Source organism: Rattus norvegicus, chromosome 11 (assembly GCF_021556685.1).
Source record: "Rattus norvegicus strain SHRSP/BbbUtx chromosome 11, alternate assembly SHRSP_T2T, whole genome shotgun sequence".
NCBI classification, from domain to species: domain Eukaryota; kingdom Metazoa; phylum Chordata; class Mammalia; order Rodentia; family Muridae; genus Rattus; species Rattus norvegicus.
The window spans coordinates 27,324,394-27,352,247 of NC_141544.1; the positions used below are offsets into that span (position 1 = coordinate 27,324,394).

Genomic DNA, 27,854 nt, shown 5'->3' on the forward strand with positions numbered 1-27,854 from the left:
CTGAGCTAGTTACAGAGAACATCAGAGAGAGAGAGAGAGAGGGAGAGAGAGGGAGAGAGAAAGTAGGGACACATTCAAAGACAGCAACGCTCCAGACCTGATTTACAAATGAAATCCCAGGCATCTGTATCTGAAGCTGTGTGGAATGAATAAATGCCCCGGGAAGAGGCTCCAGCATTTTGACTAGGTTAACAGTCTTCTAAATACTGGCGTCTATTTTGCATTCTCACCAGGTTTCCAGAGGTCTGCATCCAGTGCTGAAGTTTAACACAGGAAATTAAACTTTGACATGCTATAACTACTGACTGTCATTGAAAACTGTACCTAAGAAATATAAGTTAACTCCCCTGACATCTCCTGGAGTCAATACAACCATACATCTTGTGATCCCAAGCCACCTAAAGCTGCCAGGCAGGCTGACATAAATAACAGCTGGCAACGCGCAGGTGAAAAATCCATTGATAACACAGAGCAATACAGTAATGTGCTGATATAATTTACAAGGCCCAAGAGGATTTGGCCCACCGTTCTTTTGGTGGATGTGCACCAGCAGTCTAAGTGCCTGTTGGAACTTCTCCCTGGAAGGTATATTGGCAGAAGATTTGTAAGGTCTGAGAGGCAACCGAAGGATAAAGAGAAAGAGAGAAAGATCAAACTGAAGGGGGCCTGGGTGTTTAGAAAAATCCTACAAAAGTATGGCGAGAAATTATTAAATCTTCTGGTCCATGTCCCTCCTTCTCTTGAACCCTTGATCATCACATGACATCCAAAGCAAAGGTAGGTGTGTGTGTGTGTGTGTGTGTGTGTGTGTGTGTGTGTGTGTGTGTATGTGTGTGTTGCGTGGAGGACACAGATTTAGAAAACGTTTCTAGAGGTAAGAAAGCACAGCAATATTCTCAGAAATCTTCCGTCAAGATTTTCCCTACAATGCACAGGCTCTCCCGGGATATTTCTGCAGCATCATTTTTACTTTGCTGCATCCACAGAGCGCATACCTTGCTAACTTGTGTTTATGTAAACAAATGTCAGTGGGTGAAGCAGAGCCGACTGAACTTTGAAAATCGGTAGCTTCGGAGCCTCTAAAAGCCACAGCTCAGATTTTCCAACGCCCAGAGAAAATGCATTACTAAGCTCCAAAGTACTACAAGCCCTTTTTCCTCATTCAGCAGGTACCTCCAGTACTAAAGTTAAGACCATTTATCTTTATTAACCCATCAACTGCGATAGAGTCAGTCCCACAGTTAGCACTGTTTCTCCAAACAACAATCTGACCATTTCACAAAATCGGCCAAGAATCAAGAATATTCAGGATCCTTTACATTATTATTATTTTTTAAATACAGCTTCCTAAAGAGAGCAAACATCTCTTTGCACTTAAACAGCATGCATCTGGCTTCTGAGTCTCACTGCTGGAAACAATCACTCTAATGCATGGAAAGCCCAGCATCCCCCAAATTGCAAAGGTATTTATATCAGTAAGAGAGACAAACTCTTCCTCTAAGCCACCTACCACGCAGATCCCTTTTCCTGAAATAAAAACCCGATTTCAAACAGACAGCTCCGTTCCCTTTAGCGTTCTTAACTTGCCTTTAGCTCCCCTTGCTTTCACCCTTCAGATCTTTACCAGAGAACTTCATTACTTACCCCCCTTCCAAGGTTTGCCCTTCCAGGGGGTCCTGGTCAGTTTGCCTAGAGTTGGTCCAGCGAAGAAAAGCATCAAAACGAAGAGAAGTTCAAGTCTAGTAATTTTCTCCACTTTCTCGGATGATAACATTTCCACAAGTGAATTTTGTAAAATTTCTCACATCCTCTTCCCTCCCGGTTATGAGAATAGCATTAATCATTGAGAAGCCGGAGGTACGTGGTGTTTTGCCATCTTTAGCAGCTGAAGGAGCAGCTCCCTGATGTAGCCCTGAGCCAAGCTACATTTCTCACGGCTCCAGCTCCTTCCCCTCAGCCCGCAGTCAGCACTGTTTCCACTTTAAGAGCTGTAAAATCATTCCTGCTCTCCACTTTGCTTTCAGTGGGAATATTCCTCAGCGTCCTGCGTGCACTTGATTGAAAATGATAAAAACAGGAATGTGAGTCCAGCAGAAAAGAGAAGAGATGTCAGGACCGTGTGAAAAAGATGAGAAGCAGTTGTACTGACAGCTTTCAGGCTGCCTGTGTGATCCTAATAGCCGTGCAGCCAACCAAATTGCTCTTTTAAGAGTAATAAGGCTTCAGTGAAAGCTGGTATCACAGCCACTTGGGTGGGTAGTGCTCGGCTTGAAAATCACCCAGGCACCGCCACAGATAACGACTGCTTCAGTCCGGACTGAGAATAGGAAAAGCTGAACAAAAATATAGTATGCACAGAGGGTAGTTAATCTGTGGTGAGGACAGAGGGGTTTTCGGGGGATGTGCTAGCGACAAGCTCAGCACCTAGAATGTAGTTTCCTTTTCCACCCCTTCACCTTGTGAGTTTACAAATGCGTGGTAACTGCACTAATTATGTGTAAATGGATCCGAAATATTTATTAGGTATAAAATAAGTACATTGCCTGTTTTTTTTCTCCTCACAAGAGTAAAGCAAAAAAGCAAATTCTCAATGTCTTTTTCCTGCACCAAAGTCCTTTCCTTAGGCACTCTTATATCTTCCTCTTCCCCTGAAAGAACCCATCATGGATATCACAAAAGAAACTTTTGAAATATCAGAGAGGCTCTGCCCTGGCTCTGCTAATCACACATCCAGAGACTCATTTTTGTATTTGTTTATGCACATCACCATGGAAATGCAGGCACTCTAGAAGTCTCTTGGCCTTTTGCAAGTAAGTATATTTATGAAAACACTGGTGGTCTGGAGGTGTTTTTATCTTAAAATCCAACTTCCAGACTCCACCTATGGATGACTGGGAGATGAGCAAAGTAAACCTAGACCTCTAGTTCCAGATAAGAGGAACTCTAAGTATAAAACCTGAGGTGAATGAGCACGGACCAAAACACTGTGGCAAATATTTCAAAACTGTCTATATTTTAGTATTGTCCATATGGCCAATTATCCCCTGAATCAGTGAGCCACAAACACATAAATTATGCATTTATGTTTTAAAGCAATGACTTTCAATATTATGGTAAACCACAAATTTTATTTTCAAAGTATAACAAATTGGCATTTTCATATTATGAGATGGGAAAAAGTATTTTGCAAAAAATGAGTTGTCTCATTTTAAATAACCTACATCATAGAGCAGGATGAACCTACTTTAGATTTAAGCAAACAGATAATAGAAAATAACATCTTATTATGAACAGGACAATGACTTTAATAGGATACTCAATTAATTTAGAAAAAAGGTTTAACTTCCGATTTCAGAACTTCTGAGATATTTGAAAGCATCCTATCATGCCCATTTTGCAAGGAGTACTTTAAAATTTATGTCTGAGCATATTCTAAAAGGTCAGCTCATATTTCACTCCGAATTTTCTTTTTTCTCAAGTCTCTCCACCTCTTGCTTAGCTGGTATCATTTGCTGTCATTAAGCACCTTCAAACAGGTACTGGTAGACTTGATTAGCCTTACAACAATATTCTGATAAAGACTCTAGAACTACGGACATATACTATTTACCAGTTTAATTCCTCTAAATAGAAGAGGGGATAGGGAGACAAAGTTTAGAGCAGAGACTAAAGAACGGCCATTCAGAGCCTGCCCCACATGTGGTCCACACATATACAGCCACCAAACTAGATAAGATGGATGAAGCAAAGAAGTGCAGGCTGAAAGGAACCGGATGTAGATCTCTCCTGAGAGACACAGCCCATGTCAAATAAAGAGGCGAATGCTAGTAGCAAACCAGTGAACTGAGAACGGAACCCCTGTTGGACGAATTAGAGAAAGGACTGAAAGAGCTGAAGAGGCTTGAGACCTCATATGAACAACAATGCCAACCAACCAGAGCTTCCAGGGACTAAGCCACTACCCAAAGACTATATATGGGCTGACCCTGAGCTCCAGCTGCATAGGTAACAATGAGTAGCCTAGTAAGAGAACCAGTGGAAGGAGAAGCCCTTGGTCCTACCAAGGCTGGAACCCCAAGTGTAGGGGATTGTTGAGGGAGCAGTAGAGGGGGTGGACGGGGAGGGGAACAACCTTATAGAAGGGAAGAGGGAGGGGTTAGGGGGCTGATGGACAGGAAACTGGGAAAGGGAACAACATTTGAAATGTAAATAAGAAATACCCAATTTTAAAAAATGGAAAATCTAAGTGTTTATTTCTTAATGATTTGTTTCTCCTTATGTAGAAAATAAAAATGTTAGTAATCTCACATAGGATGGAATGTTGTTGGCAGAGACAGTTGAACATTTCTGAAGGGCCTAGCTTGAGCTGAGCAGGGTTAAGAAGAAAGCCATTCCTTCCTGAGTCACTGCTACATTTGGTCAGGTTGATTCTTAGGAAATGTCACCTTTAGATTTTAAAAGTTTACTTCCCTTTCAGTGACCCCTGGTAAGCACCAGAACATAGATCTCTCTGGTGGATAAATTGTAACAGAATTAGAACTCAACCAGTGTGGTTCATGGCAGAAAGGTCATTTTCTTCTAGACATCTCTGCTGAAGGTTTAGAATGTGCCCAAGATTTCTTGAAGCTATAAAAGACACCACAGAGCCTGCACCCTTGAACATGGAAAGCCAATAGAGTAAAGGAGGTTAGAGATAATAGCAAAAATATCAAATATAGAATATAGAGACACTTTGGTAAGAAACATGACTTCTCAACTAAGTTCATATGTGTGGTTCATCAGCATTCTATGAGAGTTAAATATTTCATATGTGTTAACTCCTTTGTAAGTCAATGAAATCAAGCAAGCATTATCCTACCCCCCCCCCATTAGTATTTTGTAAATTGTTACAAAGAAAGCTTAGATCTCTTGTACAGGTTCATACAGCTGTGGTTTGAACTCAGCGCAGTTCTGAGCATTTGTCAGTGTGGTATGTACTCTCCTGAACTTGTCTCCATCCAATTATTCTGAGAGAGCACTTAGGTCAGGAAATTCATTCTCTAGGAGGATGGCAAATACAATAGTGACATCAAACTCTGTATATGTCACACATCACTCGTTTATATGAATCTGCTACTATTAATCTTTACGGAAGTCTCTGTGCATTGTGGCATCAGGAGTAAAGCCAGGATTCAGATGAACTCGGTACTCTAGATCCAGATTTCATTATTCTGCTTCAGTTTTCTCTTTCCTGCTACAGGAGTCAAGGAAAACCAGCTAGGAAGCACTGTGTGTGGATGTATGTGAGGAAGAGAGTGCCAAGCCGTGTGTTTGGGTGACTGAATTGATAACTCCCATTGGTTATGGTTGCATGGAGGTCCACAAATGGGAAAATATATTAGAGATAATAGCACTAAGGAAAAAAGACAGACTAAATCCCGCTTACTACCTGCTCCTTAATGAGGAAGGTGGAAAATGCTGTGCTACAACATAGTAAATGTAGTGTTGGTCATCCAGTAAGAAGCCTATTATAAAAGAAGAATCTATGGACATTAAAAGGCCAGAGGAAGACCTGTATTAAATGATGCGTTGTATAGAGAAGGTCACTTTTTGACTATGAAGTGTCACTAGTATTTACTTTAAGGAGAAGTTAGGCCAGATAAAAAGGAAGCCAATCCAGGTTGAGGGATTGACCAGGGTCATATGGATGCACGCTTGCCTCCTCCTAAGATGTGCCAGGACTTCCGTGTGCCTGGAAGAGTGAACATATGGGCGACCAGAAGATGACAATCTTAGGCAAAGCAAAGCTTCAAATATACTAGCTACGCTAGTTCTTATGTGGCAGGCTCAACGATGAGTGTTAGGCAAAATGTAGTTAGGGAAATTCCATGTCCCGAAATGAGTTCTAACAGCAACAAATATTATTAAGTGGAGAATTCCAGGCAATATGTATTTGTAAATTGAACTGAAACTGAACAGTACATAAAAAGGACTATTTTGAAACAGATATTAAGTTTCATTGTCAGAATGTTCTACAAACATTTAATAACTCCAGACAAATAATCAGGGAACCTGTGAGTATTTTAATGACTAAAGTGAAACTACTTCTGGATTTTTTTTCAAAATTGAATATACAAGAAAGAGTCCTTGTCATTAAGGTATTTGTATTCTTAAGTAGCAATGAATAGCCTAGTAAGAGCACCAGTGGAAGGGGAAGCCCTGGGTCCTGCTAAGACTGAACCTCCAGTGAACGTGATTGTTGGGGGCAGGGCGGTAATGGGGGGAGGATGGGGAGGGGAACACCCATAGAGAAGGGGAGGGGGAGGGGTTAGGGGGATGTTGGCCCAGAAACCGGGAAAGGGAATAACATTCAAAATGTAAATAAGAAATACTCAAGTTAATTAAAAAAATAGAAAATAGAAATGAGTGCTAGGCTCCGAGCATGTAGCTTACTTCTAGAACATGTGTCCAACATACATGAGGCTCTAGGTTTGACCAGTAGTACTCTAAAAGGTAGAACAGAGCAATAAGATTAGCAGAAAAGAGAGCTACAGAGAATTTTTAAAATTTACTTAATTATTTATTTATTTGTATCCCAAACGCTGCCTCCTCTTTCTGTCTCCACATCATGGAATCCCTCCCCCCTTCCCCTACCCTTCTCCTCTGAGAGTGTGTTATCCCTCTGGGTATCCCCACACTCTGGCTTATCAAGTCTCCCCTGCACATATGTAGCAGACATGCAGTCCAGTATCCATGTGGGGCAACAACTGGAGCAGAGCTAAAGAGAAATCAAGTGATCTTTGCTCTGGTGCTTAACCATTTACCCGAATCATGCCATAAGTTTGGTTTTTGTCCATTCTCCTAGCATGTCCTCCAGCTTTGGGACCACTAAACAAAATGGAGGAAACTAAGAATTATATTAATTTTCACCATATTGCTACCATTTACTTATACTTTGCAAATGTTACTGTCTATGCACAATAAGATCTTGTCTTTCTTCATTTTCTTAATAAAAACATGATCTCTTTAATGATGATACCAGGTAATATTAATGGAGCATAAGTTATGCTACCATGCCATTAATAATTGAAAATGTAGGAAAATTAAACCTTGGCTAGCAGGTTTACAGCAGAAGCATTACTAAGGTCTCTTTGTTTCAATGTACATCTATACCTGGTTAATTGCAATGAGTATCTTCCCCTAGTTAGCTGTGAGGACAGAATCATTATTGTTTCCCAAAAGCATTATGAATTTATCTACAAGATAATGAAATATTTCATAAGTAGATGACACTGTTATTTTCAATCAATGAAGGTATGGAGACTAACTTTATCACAACAGAAACTAAAGTGGTGTGTGTGGGATGCTTCTAAAGCAGTCAGTGGGTAGAGTTTAGTGACATTGCTAGATGTCCTATAAGGCGCAACACTGTCCTCACAGCAGGGTTATTTGGTAGAAAATGCTAACAGATCGAGTGTGACAAACTCTATGGTATCAATTGCTTATCAGATCTAAAAAGGTGATTATACTAGCCACCGTTTAACTTAAGCACAATAAGATCGAACGTTCATGTGACTAAATCTCCCTAGATGAACATAGCCCTTACTGACACTGTCCTTCGACAGCAGCAATGCAACATAACCAACTTTCATTCTGCCGCTTCAAATAAAGCCTCCCACTTTCCCTCCTATGATTCACCCAGAGGGATCTCTCATTCCCTGAACACCATACATCAGGCCACCGAATTGGTGGATTTGCTGAGCCCGAGCACTAAAAGGGGCCCAGCGAAGCCTGTGTATGACAGCATAAATCTCCAACCAGAAAATTCTCAGTGTCCCTCCAGGACTCAAAAGACCACAAAACATTACCAAGCACACACAGGTATGCATTTCTCCAGTTGGGGCCCTCTTATTTCATTGACAATGATTTTCTTCTACCAAACATAGGTGACTTCATTGTTAACTTCTTTCTTAAAACACTGTGTTGACAAGCTATTAAAATAAAGTTTAGCTGAAATTTAATCAGAGAGAGTGGTAAATAGGTAAAGAATTATTTTGATAATTCTTGAATGGCCACAGATTAATTCACTAATACATACAAACACCCATACATAACTGTCACTAATTGCTTGGCTATTACTCTCTAGCCATTCAGTACTAAAACTCTCTCTGTGAGTCAAAATAGAGATTTTCATATTTTGATGACATATTAAAATTTATTTTTATTTTCAAAATATTTGTGTAGTTATGTCTATTTGTCAATGCACATATGAGTTCAGGTAGCTGCAGTGTGTAGAAGATAGTCTCAGATACCCTGTTCTGGAGTTAAATTGGTTGTGAGTTGTCTGATATGGGTGTTGGAAACAAAACTTGAGTCTCCAGCAACATCAGTTCCTATGAGATTATGAGCCATCTCCCCAGTTCTCACATTTTAATTCTTCTTATCTTTGCCATATTTTCTTTAAATAAAAATGAGAACTTTTTGATCACATCTTGTCTGTTTTGTCTACTACAGCTACAAATAATTTGGAGGATCCATATGAGGGAGAGTCTTTGATATTTGCAAAAGTTACACTAACAGTTGATATGTGATAATTTTATTTTTAAGGTCAAGCAGTAGTACTACACAAGTGACATTTAATAAATGCATATTTCACAATGAATTCATGGGAGGAACTTATTCTGGTTAATTAAAATGTTGATCCAACTCAACAGGAAAGGAAATGGTTCCTTTTGCTATAGCAGACAAATTTCGAACAAATTCTATTTTTTTCCATTGTCAGTGAATTTAGTATCTTTGAATCTGACTGATGATTTAAGCACTACACACACCTGAGTGTTACTGGACTGCACATCACTTCTGATCCTCACAGCTTATATTTACAAGATACAAACAACAAGGCTGAGTCTAGACATCAGTCAGGGGTACTAGGACACCTCTCAACAGAGATCTTTGGTTTCTAATAAAAGTGTAATATATCATTTTCCTTTTTCCTTTCCTCATCCTAACCACTGTTATGTGTCCTTTCTTGAAAATATGGCCTCTTTTTCTTCAGTTCATATTGTTACACACACACACACACACACACACACACACACACACACACACACACAATTCAATCTTTTTATTGTAACTCGGATGTGTATGATTTCCCAAACGACCACATGGCACTGGAAAGCCAATAAGAAGCTCGTCCCAGGGAGGACTATTTCTCCCAATTTCAGTGTTTTCTTCTTGCCTCAGCTCTTTGATTCTAGGATGATCTCACCCATGGGATACTTCAACAGTTTACCTACATCAAGACTTGAGGACGAATACCACCAATACATAAAAATACTGAGTGGAGTGCATCTACATTGTACCTCTTTTGTTATTCCCTTTTCATTAGAAAATTATAATGAAAGTTTCAAATAACACTTATAAACTTTCATTGTGTGTTTCTGTGTGCCTGTGTGTATATGTGAGTATATATGCACATATACGTGTAATATATATGTATTTATATAAATAATATATAAGTATTAGTTATAGAACCAACATGATTGTATCCCTAGGACTTTAAGAACCTACTGTGCCAAATATAATTAAAAAAGTAAAATTACATGTGTGCTAATAAAACAAATGTAAGAGGAGATCCTGTGCCATGATCCTGAAACGGTGGACAGGAGTCACAGGAGGAGTTGAAGTGGAGAAGAAGGGTGGCGACAACGCAACTACAATACTCCAAAGACAATCTTAAGGAGACATTATAGAAGAGTTGAGGAAAGCAGCTTTGTATTTTGTACTATAAATGTCTTAAAGAATGCTTGAAATTGGGAGAGTGTCAGTGATAATCACCTGGGAAAATACTGAAAACTCCACAATGTAGCTTGGGTTTAGTAAGTCGTGTGCATTGTAGAATAATTTCTTCATGTGGCTTGGAATGTGCCCCTGTTCTTGAGATCCTAAATGCACTCAACCTCTAGAGATCTGCAGCTCTGTTAGGAGGAAAAGGCTCAAGCATTCTTGGTTTGCCAAATAGCACCCAGTTCCTTATCTGTATAAACACATTGCTCAAATAAGACCGATCCATGTTGAGTTTTTTTTAAATGAATGGCATTTAATACATTGGGTGATGTGTGGGAGAAAGGAAATATTTCAGGCCTATATTAACGTATGGCTAACCTAGGTTGAAAATGATTACTTGCTGCTCTTTAAAAGCCAGAATGTGAGACGTGGAGAAATGTTCCACTGAGTTTCTAAAGAACCAGCTTTAAAATGTAATCAGACATGCCTGAAAATATACAAAGTATAATTTTTCCATCACAGATATTTTCTGAAGCTTATGTAACATTCATTTATAGGACAGGATAGTGCTAAATTTTTGACATGGTCTGTTGCCTATGGTTCATCAATTACATAAAATGTTGGCTATTTAAGGAGATATCAGTGGGGTGTTTATTAAGTAACTACTGTTTCTTTTCATTTTATAGTAAATGTATGCTGCCTTCACATGCACTTAGTAGGAAGGTATAAAATCTTAAGTCTTTTTAGCTACATAGTAGAGACATTAAATCATAGCTTTATAGTCTCTTGGGGATGTTTGCAGACTTTGTATTAATGCCTGCAGTTGAAATCTCCTTGGGGTTGTCTCCTGAGTGTTCTTAAAGCCCTGGGGATACAATCATGTTGGTTCTATTTCTAGTTAAATGGAAAGTCATATGAGAAAGTATGTCTCTGCATTGCCAGCATTGAATATAAAATTGTTGCAGATAGCTGTTTTTGTTTGTCTTGTTTTATTTGTTTGTTTTTTGCAAAAAGCGAAGACGTAGGATTTGTCTATCGTATATATTTCAAACAAAAGTAGTATATAATATTAAGTCAGATTCTTTACAAATTCTATAACTGTTCTCTAATCTTACTTCTATAGTCAATTAGAAATTATAGTAGGGATGATTAAAATACTATACATACATAGCTGCATATGGCTGTATATGTGCATAGTAGATATTCACATATATATGTATGCATCATTACATACAGAATTACAATTATAATTTTAATTACATAATAGAATTAAATTGTATCATAAATTGAAAATAATTTTGATTGCCTTACAAGTAAATGTTGATGAGAAAATAAAATTTTAAATGAGAGATCTCTGATCTTTCTATTATTTTTCACCAAAAATTGTCTCCATACAGAAACCTAGCCAGTAACCTAGATGTCTTCTTTGTCCATAGGCAAAAACCATTTCAACAAGAAGAATGGCAAGGTTTTTAAAAAGAAAGGCAGAGATGCCAATTGTTGTCTTTTAAACTGGTTTCAAAGATTAACCATGCATCACTTTTGTTATCAGTCATATCTTTTTGTTTCACCACCAAAATCATGCAACAAAATGTAATTGCAAAGTAAATTCTTCATTTTGGTCAGCCATGAGACTAGCCAAAATGCTTTTGTTTTATTCATTTGGACAAGAGGAAATATAGTTTGACGAAAAAGCTTTAGAATGCTGTGATAGATCACTGGCAGATCCCAAAGGGGAAGAGAATACTTTACTAACATTTTTTCATGTTCAGAATAGTTCTCCCTCTCTTAGGGTTGCGATATACCAAATTTAATGAGATATTTACATATTGAAATCATAAGGACAGAAAACATGAGAGTCCAGTAATGCTAAAAAACAAAACAGAAAAGGCAAGGAAGGAAGGAAGGAAGGAAGGAAGGAAGGAAGGAAGGAAGGAAGGAAGGAAAGAAGGAAGGAAGGAAGGAAGGAAAGAAAGAAGGAGTGAGGGAGAGAAGGAAGGAAGGAAGGAAGGAAGGAAGGAAGGAAAGAAGGAGTGAAGGAAGGAGAGAAGGAAGGAGTGAGGGAGAGAAGGAAGGAAGGAAGAAAGGAAAAAAATCTAAGTCACAACCCAAAGGGAGCAAGTGTTCCTTACCATTAAATCCTTGGCTTTTCATTGGATCATTTATGATTATTTTAGGAAAAACATACTCCTATTCTCCTGAAATGCTCTCAATCGTCTTTATTTGAACCTTTCAATTGACTCCCACTCTTTAGGATAATGTTAAACAAACATTGTTCATTCAAGACAGTTCTTCAAATAACAGGAAAGAGCTGCTCCCTCCTTTTAGTTTCAGCCCTAAATTTACCTTGTGGCTAAAAATTTGCATTCCTGTAAGTTCAAGTTTCAGATTGACCATCAACTGGATAATTTCCTGCCTTTGAAAAACTGAATACTACTAAGTTTGATAGAATCAACCATAACATCTGAGTCAGCAATATTTATTTATTCCAAATCACAAAACTGGAGTTACTTTTTCTCTCGTCATAATCCAAACTAAATAAACAAGGCAGAAATGGTCTGACAGCTGTTCGTAATACCCCAGCTCTTTCCATACCCCCTTACTTTGTTTCCGTTGTAGTCGATGGAGATTATTTCGTGACAGAAGACTGTCTCACAATTATTCTCGTGTTCATGTTCTGCATCCTCTATTGTTAAGTCTAGTAATTTTGACAAGAGCAAAGTTGCCTTGCTTCATTTTCTTTTCTGTGTGATGTCAATTTTATGTTCCCCTCTGAAAGGTCCAAGAAGATGCTATTTCTTTGCATATATATTAAGTTACATATGCTCCTTTAAAACAATCTAAACCTAATATTTTAGGTAACTATGGTTAATAGAATAATTTATACATTCATTGATGCATTAACATATATATGTGCATATATAAGCACTAATTCTTAAGTAGGAAATTGTTAATTAATCTCCCTTAACAGCAAAATAGCTTCCCATTAGTCAAGTCTCAGGTTAATTAATTCACCAGATGAGGAGTGATGTAAGTCCTGATGCGTCCTCCCTAACTACTTACTATTCCTTCCAAGAAATATGCTCCATATATTCTCAGAGAGCAGCCTGGTATCTGCTTCCATGGAAAATGATTATTATTAGCACTAGGCCTGATATCCATTTTTGGGATGGATATATAGAACCATCTAATGAGCATGAGAACAGTGGTGAGAATGGGGGTGGGGATTAATGATGTAAGAAGCAGTAACTCCCTCAGACTTTTGTTGCAATTTCAAAACATTTCTTCTTATTTTTTCCCTTTTATTAATGAAATGTTGAGGCTTCATTTTAAAGATATGTATAGTAGTTGTACAATTCAAGATGGCAGGTAAAACTTAGCTGTGATAGAAGCTGCAAAACAAGTTTGCCCCTTAAAAAAGAATATTTACCATTTCCTTCTTTCCTTTTCATTATGAGTGTGTGTATATAGATATGCGGTACCCTGTGGGTTCTCCAGATCCAATTCAGGTCACTGGGCTTATCAGAAAGCATGTTTACCTCCTTCGGTATCTCAGACACTCTCTTCATTATGGATTTCTTATAAATATTGACAGCCAAACGTTCTAGGAAAAAAGCCCTGTCCCCTGCAAGCTGGTGATTCCCCTTGGATCCATCTGGTACGGTGAGTCACTGAGATGCTTCTCTTAGGTAATTTGCAAGATCTAAAACTCTGACCTTGTGTCAGTGGTTCCACCTGTGCCTGTCTGAGTCTCACTTAGCAAGTCCCAGCTGCTTCACATGGATGTGGGGAAGGCAGATTTTTAAGACTCCACACGGATGCCTCTTTCCAGCTGATATATTTTCGTGTATTGACATCCATTCAATATTTGCACATGGATATAAAGACAGTTTCCCGACCTTCACCTTGCTGTTCACTGCCAATTTCACTATATTTCTGTTATTACATTATCTTATGTAACATAAGCAAGCTCATTGTAGTGAAACTATTCTGAGTGTATTAGATCTGTAAAAATGGAGAGCTTTCACATTCTGGCAGCAAAGAGGAAGAGACAGGGAGAGTCAGCAAGACTGGATGGAATTCGATGGAATGTAACTCTCTCTGAGACTGAATGGAGAGTGGAGAATGACCAGGAACTGGTGACTCTATTAAAAGCCACAGGAAGAAAAGCATCTCAGTGTATATCCAAAAGAACGTGCACTGCCAACAAACCAAATGTCCCAGGAAATAGATTCTTTCCTTAAGCTATAGACAAGAAGCCACATCTCGTGAGGACTTCATTAGAGCCACTGTGAAACCCTCAGGTGAAAGCCTGAAAGCCCAGATGAACTTCTGACCTAAAGAGCTATGAGAACCTGTGCTTGAAGCAATTTGTCGTGTATGCTAACTTACAAAGATATCTAACATGGATATCCTGACCTTCTATCAGCTAATGTCTTTTCAACATTTCTTTTAATTTAGTATCATCTATCTAGTCATTCAAACAAAAAATTAGAATACTTTTACATCCTTTCAAGTATGCAGGTGAGGTCGCTGTGAAAGCCATATTAACCTCTCTTCTGTAACACACATGACACGTAATGGGTTCTTCTTTAATCCATTACTCCCATCCTGTTCTGAGTCACTAACATCTCTTACCATCAAATATGAGCAGAACTGACAGGTCTCCCATCCAGGCCACATATTTTAATACTCCAATAGGCAAAGTATTTTAGAAAGTTCTGTTTATACTATGTTTTCTCAAAACAGTGTATCCCTTCCAGTTGTAACTCAAAAAGAATAACTTGGCAGGTTTTATGTGGTTCGTCTTTCTTATTCTATAATATTTTATTTGTGCCTCACTTACTAGTTGCCTTAATATTAAAATGACCTGAATGCCTAACAGTGTTCACATGTCTTGGCTGTGACCTAATCTGACCTATTCTCTTTCAGAGTTTGCAGTTTTCACCGTGCAAATGAAGCCTACCAACATTAGCCACATTCATTGGTCTATGTCACATTGACACTTGTCATTCCACATTACCCCTAACTTCTCCGGATTTCTTCTGTCATTTTTCTATTCTGTCAACTTTAATCTATTATAGGCTGTATTATTGTGTGTTTTCCATATATTTCTCATTTCTTCCTCAATTGAAGGAGACCACCTCGTGGACTGGGAGTTTTGTTTTGGCTCACCCAAGAGTAATATTATCAAAGGCCCTCAGCATTTGTGTAGAAGGAACTTGTTAAATGGTGTTTATCAAATGAATGAAAATAGGTAAAAGGCTTTCCTGTTTTAACTCTTAAGTTTTCTTTCTCATTTTGCATGCTACAGGTTATGTATGTGTTATGGTTTCCAGTATTTATGGGATTTCTGAATGTGCAAATGAATGAGTCTCTGTTTCAATGTTCCTTTCTTTTGATATGTTTTGTTCCATTTCGATGTGTTTTTGTTTTATCTTATTTCATTATATCTTAGAAACCTGAGAGTCAGAAAGGGGGTGAATCCCAGATGGACGGGAAGGTTAAGAGGAGATGGAAGGAATAGAGGGAGAGAAAACTATAACCAGAATATATTATTTGAGAAATTTATTTTCAAGAAAAATAAAACATAATAAATGAATATATTTTTATTTTTTTAAATGAATGAAATGTAGGCACAGGTACAATGGTTTCCAGAGAAAACAACACAAGAATTGATGCTTTAGTTTATAGTAAAGAGGCATGATTAAAGAGAAAGTGTAAATAAAGTTGGAACAATCATAAATCCATCAACCAGAAACCCTGAGTTAACAGGATGAAGAAAGTGAAGACTGACAAGTCTCTCCCTCTCTGAGAATCTCCATGGAGCACACATGGGAAGAATCCAGAATCCTAACTCTTCCAGTAGGAACCAAGTGTGGCATCTGAAACTCTTTAGTCAGTCTCGTTTTCAGAATAGAGATAGGGGTATGCTATAGCAATGAAAGGATCCCAGAGGCTAACTGAAATAACAGATTAAAAGTCGCTAGGAGGTCTCAGGCGTTTTAGGACTCTTAGGTTCTTCCACTCCTGTGTGCTCTTTGTGTTCTGATAACAGACAGTAGTAAGGAATTAATGTTACAGATAATTCTCTCAGTACTGGGCATCCATTGCAAAGCTTTAGGGAACTTTCTCCAATGATCTCATGTATCATCTTGATCACAGAATCAGACTTAGAGTTAGGTTTTAGACACATAATTCAGAGATCTCACATAGAACCCTTACCCTCCCTTCACCTCTTCCTCTTTCCTACCTTACCCCTCTCCCTTTTATCTATTTCTTTACATTTTCCCTCCCTCCCTCATTGCTCCCTCTCCTTCTTCCCTCCCCCAACCTTTTCTTGTTCTTGAAGGTGCGATCCTTTTTGATCCCTTTTGCCACTGTATCAATATTCATGTTATAGGAAGACCCCTCCACCTAGCTGGAGCAATTCTTTTCGTGTGAAAGTTTAAGGAACCTGATATGTATCAGGTCAAACCGCAAGGCACGTGCTGTATTTGATCTCCATTGATTTCTTTTCCTCTCCAATTTTCTTTCTGCCTCCCACTGCTATGACCTAACATAACTCATACTTCTGACTTCCACAAATTAGCAGAGAAAATTGTTCACTAGAGTTTGAAAAGCAATCAAGGACCTTAGGCAGTAACTCCAAGTCCACAGCTCTTCTGTGATGGTACACATTAGAAACAACTGTATTGTTTTAGGGATCACGCTTTGTGTTTCAAGATTGTGACTGATAAATATTTTCTAGAATCACCTAAATTCTCTGAAGGTATCCATCAAAAGCCAGCGTTCAAATACACCCCATAGAGCACCTCAGCATTTCCTCTGTGTAGGGAAAGGTGGCTAATCATTGCATGTTTTACCTGCTCTTACTGGATGACTCTTGATTCTTTTTAAAAGCAAGTTACATCACTCTGAAAGACACTAGAGAGACTGTTTAAAACACCCCATCTCCACTGAACATATGCCTTCACTTATTTACGCTTTTCTCCGAAGATTCCCACGGGTGCTAATATATTTTAATGTTCGTTTGAAGTGAGTTATTTTTTAGAAAAACAATAAGCTGTCTTCTCTCTCAAGAACTTTGATCTTATTTTTTTTCTAGATACAGTTGCTAAAGCTGCAAGCTATAAACATCATTTTCTGCCCTGAAAATGATAATTAGTCACTAGTTTAAAAGAAAGTCTTTAAGCACAAACATACAGTAATCATGTCCTAAAACAGGTGTGTCTTTCTAGATTTGAGAAGTTTGGTTATAGTAAGGAAATACAATAAGGAAATTCTCCATGATGATAATGAACGCTTGGGCAATTCAGAAGTGTCTGATTCTTGAGTCCTGAAGTGAAGAGGGCACAGAATATCCCTAGCACAACTTGAGGGAAAAAGAAACAGCAAGAGGCATTGCTAGAGGAGGACTCTTGATGGGCAGAATCTTCAAATACATCCACATTCAGAACTCCTTTCATAGAACGTGAACTACAGTTTCAAACTATCTGCAGTCCCAAAGTCCATGGCACATATGTGGCTTCATGAAACTTTGATTGAGTCTGTTTTAGCCTTAGCAAGCATGGGACAATGGTAGACACATCACTCCACTTCACATAATACCACAGGAAAAAAATACCAAGGGGTAGAATGTTTCCTTTATTGCACTGAATGGAGGACACAGGTGAGCTGCCTTGAGTGACTTCTCTGATATCTGATTCTGTCTGCAAAGACACACACACATCACACAGACACACACAGACACACACACACACACACACACAGATACACACACACACATGCATACACACTGTGGTTGTTGACCTCACACTCCTCAACCACACCGATTGTTGCATTGTTTTGTATAGCACGTGGCTTTTTCTCTCAGAATGTCTCCTAAGACATTAGTCACTGGATTTAGAGTCTGCCTGGTAACTGCGGATGGTCTCATTTCAACAGCTCCAAAGTATTTATAGCACTCAGATTCCTGAAATTTGAGAAGATTAATTTGGGGGAAGAATAACATATGTTTCGTACTATGATTGTCTATGTTACTCTAAGTCCACGAGTGTGGTGTGTGTGTGTGTGTGTGTGTGTGTGTGTGTATGTGTATGTGTGTGTGTATGTATATGTGGGTGTGTATGTGTATATGTGTGTGTGTGTTGTGTGTGTATATATTTGTGTGTCTGTGTGTATATAAAGGGAGTAAGGAAAGTAAGCAATACATTTAAAAACTTTCTTTTATATCTTTTTTGTTTTGTGTGCTGTAATGCTATATGTATTTGAACATGTGTGCTACAACACACATGTGTAACTCAGAGAATAATATCTAGGTGTTAATTTTCTCCCTTCAATGTGAGCCCAGGAGAGCAAAATTAGGTTGGCAGGCCCAGTGGCAAGCACCTTTTCCGGCTGGGCCATCTCCCACCCCTAGCAATGCATTGTTCAAAGGCCTTCATAGTCCATTACAAGTTCTCTGTTTCTATCTTTGATCTTTTTTGAAAATCATTAAATTTAACTACTGGAGAGATTCTGTTGTTACATAATATCAACCCGATATGTTTCCTTTCCTAGTAAGTAAAAATGGTTATTGCCTCAAAGATACATTAGCAATAAAGGCCATGATGTAAGATAGGGAATCAGAGTCCAGATAGAGTCTATCAGCTGCAATGTCCCTTTTTATCCCCTAAAATTGTTTTAAAAAATTTACCTCAAGAGACCTGAGGTTCTAGGGAGTGCAGAGGTTGGGTTGGGTGTGGGTGTGAGTATGAGGACATCCTCTGAAGACAGTAGAGGAAGAATGGGATGAGGAATGGTCCAAGGTCAGACTGGGAGGTGAATAGTGACTGGACTGTAAAAAAGATTAAGGCTCTAAGATCTGTTAGTCCTCCCTGCCGTCGGAGTTGTTCCCTGGGTTTGCCTCGCCGCCGCCGGGTCCCTGCACCCCGCCTTGGCCCGTGCACAGCCACTCTCCCTGCCCTCCTCGCCTTCACCATTCCCGGGTCTCTGCCGTCGAGGCACGGGGGCCGGGTGAATGATGCCGTCGGAGAGTGGAGCTGAGAGCCTGGAGCAGCCAGCTGTGCAGGTGGGGACCGGTGCAGCCTCGGCAGTGGCCACGGCTGTGGCGTCCAGCGGCGGCCCGGACCTGGAGGCCTCCTCGGCCTCTCTGGGACGGCACCAGAGCCGACTGAGCTGGCCACAGGTGAAGCGGCTGGACACGCTGCTCAAAGAGCCCATCCCCATTCACGGGCGAGGCAACAGGCAACTTCCCCACGCTGAGCGTGCAACCCCAGCAGATTGTACAGAGCTGGGGACCGAACCCAGGGCCTTGCGCTTGCTAGGCAAGCGCTCTACCATTGAGCTAAATCCCCAACCCCAAAAGTAAATCTTTTAAAACTTGAAAATTTTTAAAATCTATAATCATGGGACACCATTAATCCCGGCATTCTTGAGTTTGGGGCCAACCTGGTCTACAGAGCAAGTTCCAAGTCAGCCAAGAGCTATACAGAGAAACCCTGTCTCAAACACCTCAAAAATTTAAAAGTTGAAAAGAACATATGTGGACTTGCAAAATCTAACCAACTTGGGATCTGGGTCTTAGCCTGAAGACTCTATGGCCTTGAACCTATCTTTTTACACCTCTGTGCCTCGGATCTTCTGTCTGTTGACTGGAATAGTGGTCCTCAAAATGGATTATGGTGGACGTTAATGTGTGCAGGCATGTAGGTTGCTAAGCAGCCTCCCCCCACCCCCCAAGTTGGTTACACTCAGTGCCTCGCATGATACTAGGTAGTTCGCAGTAGCTTGGAAGAACAGGGACTGCATGTCCATAGCGTGCGCTTGCATGGCTCAGCTGCGAGCCACGTGCTGCACCCGGAGAGTGGCCTAGGCTACAAGGACCTGGACCTGGTGTTCCCAATGGACCTGCAGACTGAGGCATCCTTCCAGCTGACCAAGGCAGTGGTCCTGGCTTGCCTGCTGGACTTCCTGCTTGCGGGAGTGAGCCGGGCCAAGATAACGCTGCTGACACTCAAGGAGGCCTATGTGCAGAAACTGGTGAAAGTGTGCACAGACCTGGACCGCTGGAGCCTCATCTCACTGTCCAACAAGAGCGGCAAGAATGTGGGACTCAAGTTCGTGGACTCCGTGAGGCGCCAGTTCGAATTCAGCATCGACTCCTTTCAGATCATCCTGGACTCGCTGCTCCTCTTTGGCCAGTGCTCATCCACACCAATGTCGGAGGCCTTCCACCCTACGGTGACTGGTGAGAGCCTGTATGGGGACTTCGCGGAGGCCTTGGAGCACCTGCAGCACCGCGTCATTGCCACACGCAGCCCCGAGGAGATCCGAGATGGCGGCCTCCTCAAATACTGCCACCTCCTGGTACGGGGTTTCCGGCCAAGGCCCAGCACTGATGTTCGCGCCCTACAGAGATATATGTGTTCCCGTTTCTTCATCGACTTTCCGGACCCGGTGGAACAGAGGCGCATTCTGGAGCGCTACCTGGAGGCCCACTTCGGCGGAGCAGAAGCAGCCCGCCGGTATGCTTGCCTTGTGACACTGCACCGGGTGGTCAAGGAGAGCACAGTGTGCCTCATGAGCCACGAGCGCCGCCAGACCCTGGACCTTATTACCATGCTAGCCCTCCAGGCACTAGCGGAGCAGGGCCCTGCTGCCATGGCTGCCTTGGCCTGGCGACGTCCTGGCTCAGATGGGGTTGTACCGGCCACCGTTAATTACTATGTGACCCCCATGCAGCCTCTGCTGCCCCGCGCTCATTCCTATCCTACCTGGCTGCCTTGCAACTGACTCTGATCCTGGCCAGAAGGAACGAGCTTCCTGGGTGGGGTGGGGTCATCAGGTATGTGTTGAGGATGGAACCAGACACAGGCCACCTGTGCCAGCTGGCTCGGCACTATAGAGTTGGGCCTTCGAACAGACCAGATTTTCCTGCACTAGGCCCCTGTGGACTTAAAGCCAAGTCAGGGTTCTTGACAGAAGATCCCCTTGGTCATCACACTACACTCTTGGACCTGCATAACTGTGGGGACACAGAGGATACTTGCCTTGAGGAAAAAAAAAAGTAAGCTTGTACGGTAGCCTCAATAGCACCTTTGGGTTGATTTCAATGGCCTAGAAGGGTCAGCTCACAGGGATCCAGATGCTCCTATAGTGGCCACAATGTATCTATCACGTGACAGGACTATTCAGTTGGGGTCCTGCTGGGACCCCACAGAGCCTGGTGGTCCAACCTCGCTGATCTTTAGGAAGAGGCAAACTGAGGCTCAAGACAGCTCCTTGGGTGTTTGGAGGGATGGGAGTTCAATCTCTTGAAACCTGTGTCCTTGCCCTAAGCTGTGAGGATTTCCTGAGGGCCAAGGTATACAGTGGACTGATTTCCAAACAACCAGAGTAGGATTCGACCCATACACCTCCCAGTGTGTCACCCGTCTCTCTTCCCCCGTGCCTCCCAGGAGCCCTACTGTCCGGGCACTTTGGTTGGAGGCTGCTGGGTTCAAAAGTGTCACTGTTAAACCGACCACTCCCTCCCCCACTTGCTTGGTAATAGGACGGGCACACGTCCGGAAGGAGGCATACCCCATCCTTTTCTCACTCCTCTGGATTTTTTGCTATTTTGCACTCTTCTCACCAATAAAAATGTCTACACTGAAAAAAAAAAGATTAAATGATGATAATGATGATGATGATAATGATGATGATGATATATACCAAAACCAAATTGTTCCCTCTTCCACTACCACTCTTCCACCTCTATCTTCCCCAACCTCACAAGCACAGAATTACAATATAATAATGGAAATTAATTTCATCCATAAGACATTACAAGTTTATCTATAACAAATAATTTATGACTCCACTAAGCAGGACTGTTTCTTTAAGGAAGAAGAAAAGATGCGCACATCTTCCAGACTACCTCAAACAAGCTTCTCTAGGTTATTATATATATGCATGCTTCAGAGACATGAGAGAAACTTAAGGGAAGGATAGACATTTTACAGCTGGTATTGTGTCCTCCATCTCAGGACCCACTTTAAGCATCTTTCCATACAGACTTCCATGGAAACAGATGGATAAGAACAAAAAGAACCAAAGCACAGTTTGAGAATGTTGGTGATAAAATTGGTGCACTGTTGAGGTCAAGGTCGATCAATTTTCCTTAGATATTTTTATATACAAGTATCCTTCATAAGTATTTCTTTACTGAACATACTTTTGACCTTAGTGACAGAACATCACTTTAGAGGATGAAAGAGAACGCAAATTCTGGACTAGTGGCTACCCTGCTAGAACCCTGAACTCACACAGAAAGGTTTTGAGGCATCATAGTTGACTATATGACAACCAGATTTAGGGAACCATTGTTCATTTACTTGAGGAGTGTGTTCTTCCAAGACAGTGGGGACATTGTTATTCCTTACTGAAATACTAAATTTCTAATCAATGTTTTGTCTAGATTCATTGACCATGACCAGATAAATGGAAATTTATATAAACATATATATGTATATATATATATATATATACTAATATTATAATTATTAGTAGTATAATTTTCTAGACAAATATTCTACACATGGTTAACTGCAACTGGAACAACACAGTAGCTTCTGTTTTCTGCTCTTACCATACGTGATGAGAAGCACCCATCCTTGTATGCCATAGATACATTTAGAGTGACTGGCTCCAGAATATAAAAGAAAAGCATGGATAGTACCAAAAGACTTCCAGAGAAATGAGCAGTATGAAATGACCTGGATGAGAAGGGCCTTAAAACTTGATTATGACTAATTGGACTATGAATACTGAATGAAGTAATCAGACTGTCACTACTCCTTGGGGGCAGTGAGTGGACTGTGCCATTAGACAAAAAGCCAGGTAAGTTCAAGCAGATTTGGGAACCCCAGAAATTCTCAACATTGAGAATGAGAGGTGTCCAAATCTCTTTCCTACCAGGTTCCTATCCTGGAACATGTGACCACGACACCCAATTGAGAGGACTGTGACTATCAGACATATAGAGACAGTACCTGAAATCCTTCCCGTGCAGATGTGGCATCCCTAACATCTCAGACCAAGCCAATAGAAAGCATCTACCTCTAGATCCCAACCTACTCCCAAATGTTTATAAGGTCTTATCCACAAGTAATAAAGTATATGAATATTTCACCAGAGATCTTCAGAGAATGCCTGTCTTACTGAGCTGTAACACTCCAAAGAAAAGATTTCTTCCCCTAAGCTTTCTTTCCTGGCCCTTGACTGAGCTCTCCGCTGTGTCTCGAAGCCTGCCACCTACAAGGGGACAGAGGCAGTTACTGAGTAGGCCAGCAGCCTGCCATGCTTCCTTTTCTCCTTGGAGAGCTGTAACTCTCTGGAGAGCGCCCACCCAGTATGCAGATCCGCACTGGTCCACTTCAAGCCACACCACTGGACATTTATGACACCTACCCAGCAATGCCCCTCCTGCTTCTGAAGCAGAATAATAGTGTCCTTGTTCATTACAAATTTCCTCTGGAAATTGTTTGAAACCATGTGATTAGACGTAGCCATTTTGAGCTGGGATGTTGTATCATTCAGATCCTGATGACCATAATGTTAACCTAAAGCAAAGATTTTTTTTTCTTGGAGGTTAGAAGTTTCAGTTTCCATTGTTTTATAGCATGGCAGGATTGCACAGCAAAACAAACCCGGATGTCTCATATCCAGCAATACAATAGTGCTGGGAGAGTGCTGGAGTCCCATGATTTTCTTCAAGGCTATGCCTCCAAGTGTCAAAAGCCCTAACACACATGCTCACACAGACACAGACACAGACACAGACACAGACACAGACACAGACACAGACACACACACACACACACACACACACACACACACACACATGCACATGTGCCTATGCAAACATTCTCATAGCAGCAGGGGGAGAGGATATGGAAGAGGAGAGGAAGGGATAACCTTTGAAGTGTAAATTCATAAAATATCCAAGAAAAATAAAATGAAAAACAAAAACAAAACAAAACAGAACAAAACAACAACAGCAAAAGTTTCAACAACTTCTACACACTTACCCTGGAGATGATCCACAAAATACATGTGCCCTTTGAACCATCCAAAATCATGATGAGAGTAAAGATCATGCCCAGGCTGGTAACAGAATTGGATCTCCAGAAGCCACATGGTAGGAGAGAAGAATTCTCCTACAAGTGATCCTTCTTATCTCTGTATGCCTGTCGTAGTAACATGGACCCCCACCACACACACACACACACACACACACACACACACACACACACAAATAAATCAGTCATAAAAGTGTTTATTAGTTCTGGACTCACCAGTACAGACATTATATGGAATATTTGCTCTTTGTTCTCTTGACCCAGATATAGTAGGGGGCCACTATTCCCAGAGAGTATTGTTATGGGGTGGAAGTGTCAACCATACTGAATCAGTGAGTGGTCTTTGGAAACACATCCATCTGTTTCCACGTGTTTCAAACTTTTCTTAAGCCAAGAAAGCCAAGTTTTGTTTAAACTACTGCTGCTGTGGCAATTTTTCAAAAAAAAAATCATCTGAATATGAAACGTAAAGTAACAGGCAGCCCACACAAAGAAAAAAAAAACTGTGTCAGTACACAAAATATTGACTCAAAAGAAAAGGCATGCATCGTCTTCACTCTACATATCTAAGGGGATTCTAAGCCCAGGAAAGCCTGAAAAACCAGAGGCCACAACGGGTTTCTTCTGTTGCTCTTAAACATGCCGACTCCAACCACCCCATGTGCATGGCCCTGAAGTGCACAAAAACAACGGCTCCTCTATGGTCCCCTTCAGAATCAATGTGGATCGACTGTCGGAGCCGCTGCGACTGCAGGGCTCTCCTCCTCCCCGTCTGAGCGGAACATGCTTTTTGGCTCTTGCTCATCTTTTGGGGATCGAGGTCCTTCTCTGCACAGTAACTCAGGTTGTTTTCTCTGCTCTCACTTGCACCGAGCACCCTTTCTCACTCACCTCCGGGCATATGGGCCTGCAGAGACCATGGAGTTATCTGGCCCCTCTGGCGTCTGCTGTTATTTTTCCTAGCAAGAGAGGGGCTCCCTGCCTGTGCTTTTGAGTCATTTGAGGGATTAGGTTCAGTTCCTAGATGAAACTTCTTTTTATTTTTCTGAACATTTATTTTGCCCTTTAAAAGGGCACACTTTCTAATTCCCACAAGAACACAGGTCAGTGGACAAGAAGCCTGCTTAACCGCTGAGACCTTCAGGCTCTCGGTACAGTCATGTTCGTATGCTATTGCTATTCTTGATTCTGTAGCTTAATACCTTTGAAAATTTCCCTTTCCTCTATAGAAAAAATGTAATATCTCACGTTTCTTTTTCCCCATTTTTAAAATACTAAATTCTTAAACCTAAAGATGCCTATGCCTCTCATAACAAAGAAAACAAAATAACTATCTTAAAATTGCTGTATTTTCTCAAATTTGACATGCATAAACCATTTTCAAAACTATGATCACCAACTTGGTTATATGTAATAGGGTAGACTAATCAAATCATAATAAAGATATTGAAATAAATATATGATATTAATAATATTGACTTAAATATTAAAGATGTAAACTGGTGAACTATATGCAGCATTTTACTTTAATTAATGATTACATTTCTTTATATAGTTACAATTTCTCTAAATTCTGTAAGCATATTTTGTTTAAAACATAAGATTGTTTGTGCTCAAGAGTGTACTCAGTGGGTGAGCTGTTACTTAGCATATGCAAATGAAGTAATGAAAATGATGAGAGAGGAAAAGGGAAACTGTGAGTTATCCCTTGTGTTTTCAACTTGCCTTGGTAGCCAGTGATAGCCATCGTAGGTCCTTCTCATGCTACACCAGAGAGAGGGGCTACAACAGACAGTCACTGCTCTCCACCGATTATTATCCCCTGTGCATTAGTTTATTGCCCATGTTGAGAGACCTCTTGCCATTCTAGCCTGCTAATAAACACCCAACTGTTTTCTTCGGTTCAATAATGGAGTGTGGATTCTTTAAGATTAACAGAGGGATCGGTGGGGACCTGCATCTTCCTGGCTCATATTGTGTGATGATGACAATGTCACACTCGCCAACCTGCTTGCTTCCAATCGTTTTAATTACAATTTGTAAACTGGACTGTTGCTTTTAGAGAATGACCGTTAAAATACTTATGTTATGCAGTCTTCTTGATGTTTCTAAATTTGGATAAAGAAGATAAAAAGGATAAAGAGATTTATCTGCTGAAAATTTTGGAAATTTTTAAGCAAATGATTATGTTTTAAAGCAGGGAACTATTGTTAAATATTAGCATATAACTCTTGAATAGCTTGAGTATGACAGAAACTATTGCTTTTTTCTTTACTAACTCATCCTTGAAGAAGTAAACTCTTCTATCGTGCCCACTGTATATGGTTAAAGTGAAGTGCAGAGCGTTTAGCTTCTGAGCAATGCATGGAACTTAATCCTCACCGTATAGATTTGCTTTACTTAGGATCTGTGCATGCAGCAAGAATCCGTGCACGTCAAATCCCATGGTTGGAATCAATGCTCACTGCAGTGGGAGGTTCAGACCTGCTCTAGACGAACCACAGCTTTAGGATATGCAAGAACTCAAGAACATGGCCCCTTGCAACAGAAAAAAAATAAGATTGGAGAATAAGGTAGAGTGATTTAAAATATTCCGACAGTACATTACAGCAGATTAGCTCTTATTTCCATGTCATTTGGTAATTTGATAGCCTGCTCTATGTACAATTTCATTTTAAAAACACAAACAAACAAACAAACAAAAAAACCCCAAAACATTTAGTCTCAGAAGATGTCTTCCACAAAGCGTGAAGATACATTACAGGCGTCTTCACCAAGTTTAAAGGGTTTTGAAAAACAGCTTTGTGAGGGAACTCGCGGTGACAAAAGTAAGCACATTTCTCAAAAAGAGAAGCCTGTGGGTCATTCCCCTCTTCTGTTTCAATGTGAGGTAAACGACCTCACATACATGGCATCTTCAGTGTTCACGGGCTTCTGAAAAGATCTAATTTGAACCTCAAAATGGTAAGGATACTACGGCAAAGCACTTAATATGAGTCAAATTGTTTTCTAAGGACAGCAAACATTTCGATGCACTGTATGTTCCCATGACTCGTGTGGGTCATATCATGTGGCCATTTTTACTTAACAGATGAGGCTGAAGTGTAAGAAAGGGGAGGTGGCAGAGCCAAAATTCAGACACAGGCAGGGTGGTTTTACCTTTAAACACTTGGCGATGTTAACTTTCAACAGTGGATTATAATAACACCAATAAAGAAAGAATAATTGACCAGGAAAGGAAGATTTCAGGTGGAACCGAGGTCTGTGAGTCTGCTATTGGCAACAATTTAAATACAAGAGCAACCCCTAACTCCTACCTTTTATGTGTAATATATTGGTTTGAATATTTTATACTCTGCTCCTTCATAGCACATATAAGACCAGTTTTAATGTATGAAGATATAGTATTACTTTTTCTTATAAATTGAGAAACAAAGAAGATATTTCATAACAGAAAGTTTAAAACAAAATTTAAAAAATTTCTGAAGTACAATATCTAAAAAACTCATTCTAATTTCAATGGATACTTGGTTGTCATACAATTTTAATTAATTACACGTACATCCTGATAGCAGTTTTCCTTCCTTACTCTCTTTCTAGTCCTCCCTGCTCCTCTGCTTCCCTATCATCTATGCCTCATCCCTTTTTCTTAAGAAAAGGGGAGGCCTCCCATGGATATCAACGAGCCTTGAAATATCAAGTAGCAGGAAGACTAAGTACATCCTCTTCTATTGAGACTAGAAGAGGAAATACAGTAGGGGCGAATCTTCCCAAAGGCAGTCAACAGAGTTAGTCAGTCCATGCTCCCACTGTTAGAAGTCCCAAGCTGCTCAAATAGAACACGTGTCCAGATAGACCAGTTTAGTCCCATGCAGGGTCCCTGTTGGCAGTTTAGTTTCTGTGGGACCCTATGAGGTCAGGCTGGTTGAGTGTGTAGGCTTTCTTGTGTGTCCATGACCCCTT

At 40.5% G+C, this 27,854-nt stretch overlaps 1 protein-coding gene and 1 pseudogene across 30 annotated transcripts in view; one reads left to right on the top strand and one right to left on the bottom strand.

The window, feature by feature from the left end:
• The window catches only part of Robo2 (roundabout guidance receptor 2), a 1,571,587-nt gene that overhangs the window by 1,184,492 nt on the left and 359,241 nt on the right, over nucleotides 1-27,854 (bottom strand). For 17 of the 30 annotated variants that reach the window (XM_087577053.1, XM_087577080.1, XM_087577079.1 and 14 more), the window contains exon 1: nucleotides 1,645-1,969. The exons of 7 other annotated variants lie outside the window; for them this stretch is intronic. In XM_087577053.1, the coding sequence (XP_087433179.1) occupies nucleotides 1,645-1,774 (130 nt within the window). In that variant the 5' untranslated portion in view covers nucleotides 1,775-1,969. Of the gene's footprint in view, nucleotides 1-1,644; nucleotides 2,434-27,854 lie in introns of those variants that run through there. 6 more of the 30 variants (XM_087577073.1, XM_087577082.1, XM_087577063.1 and 3 more) reach the window with 6 other exon arrangements.
• Tent5b-ps1 (terminal nucleotidyltransferase 5B, pseudogene 1) lies at nucleotides 18,788-20,569 on the top strand (annotated as a pseudogene).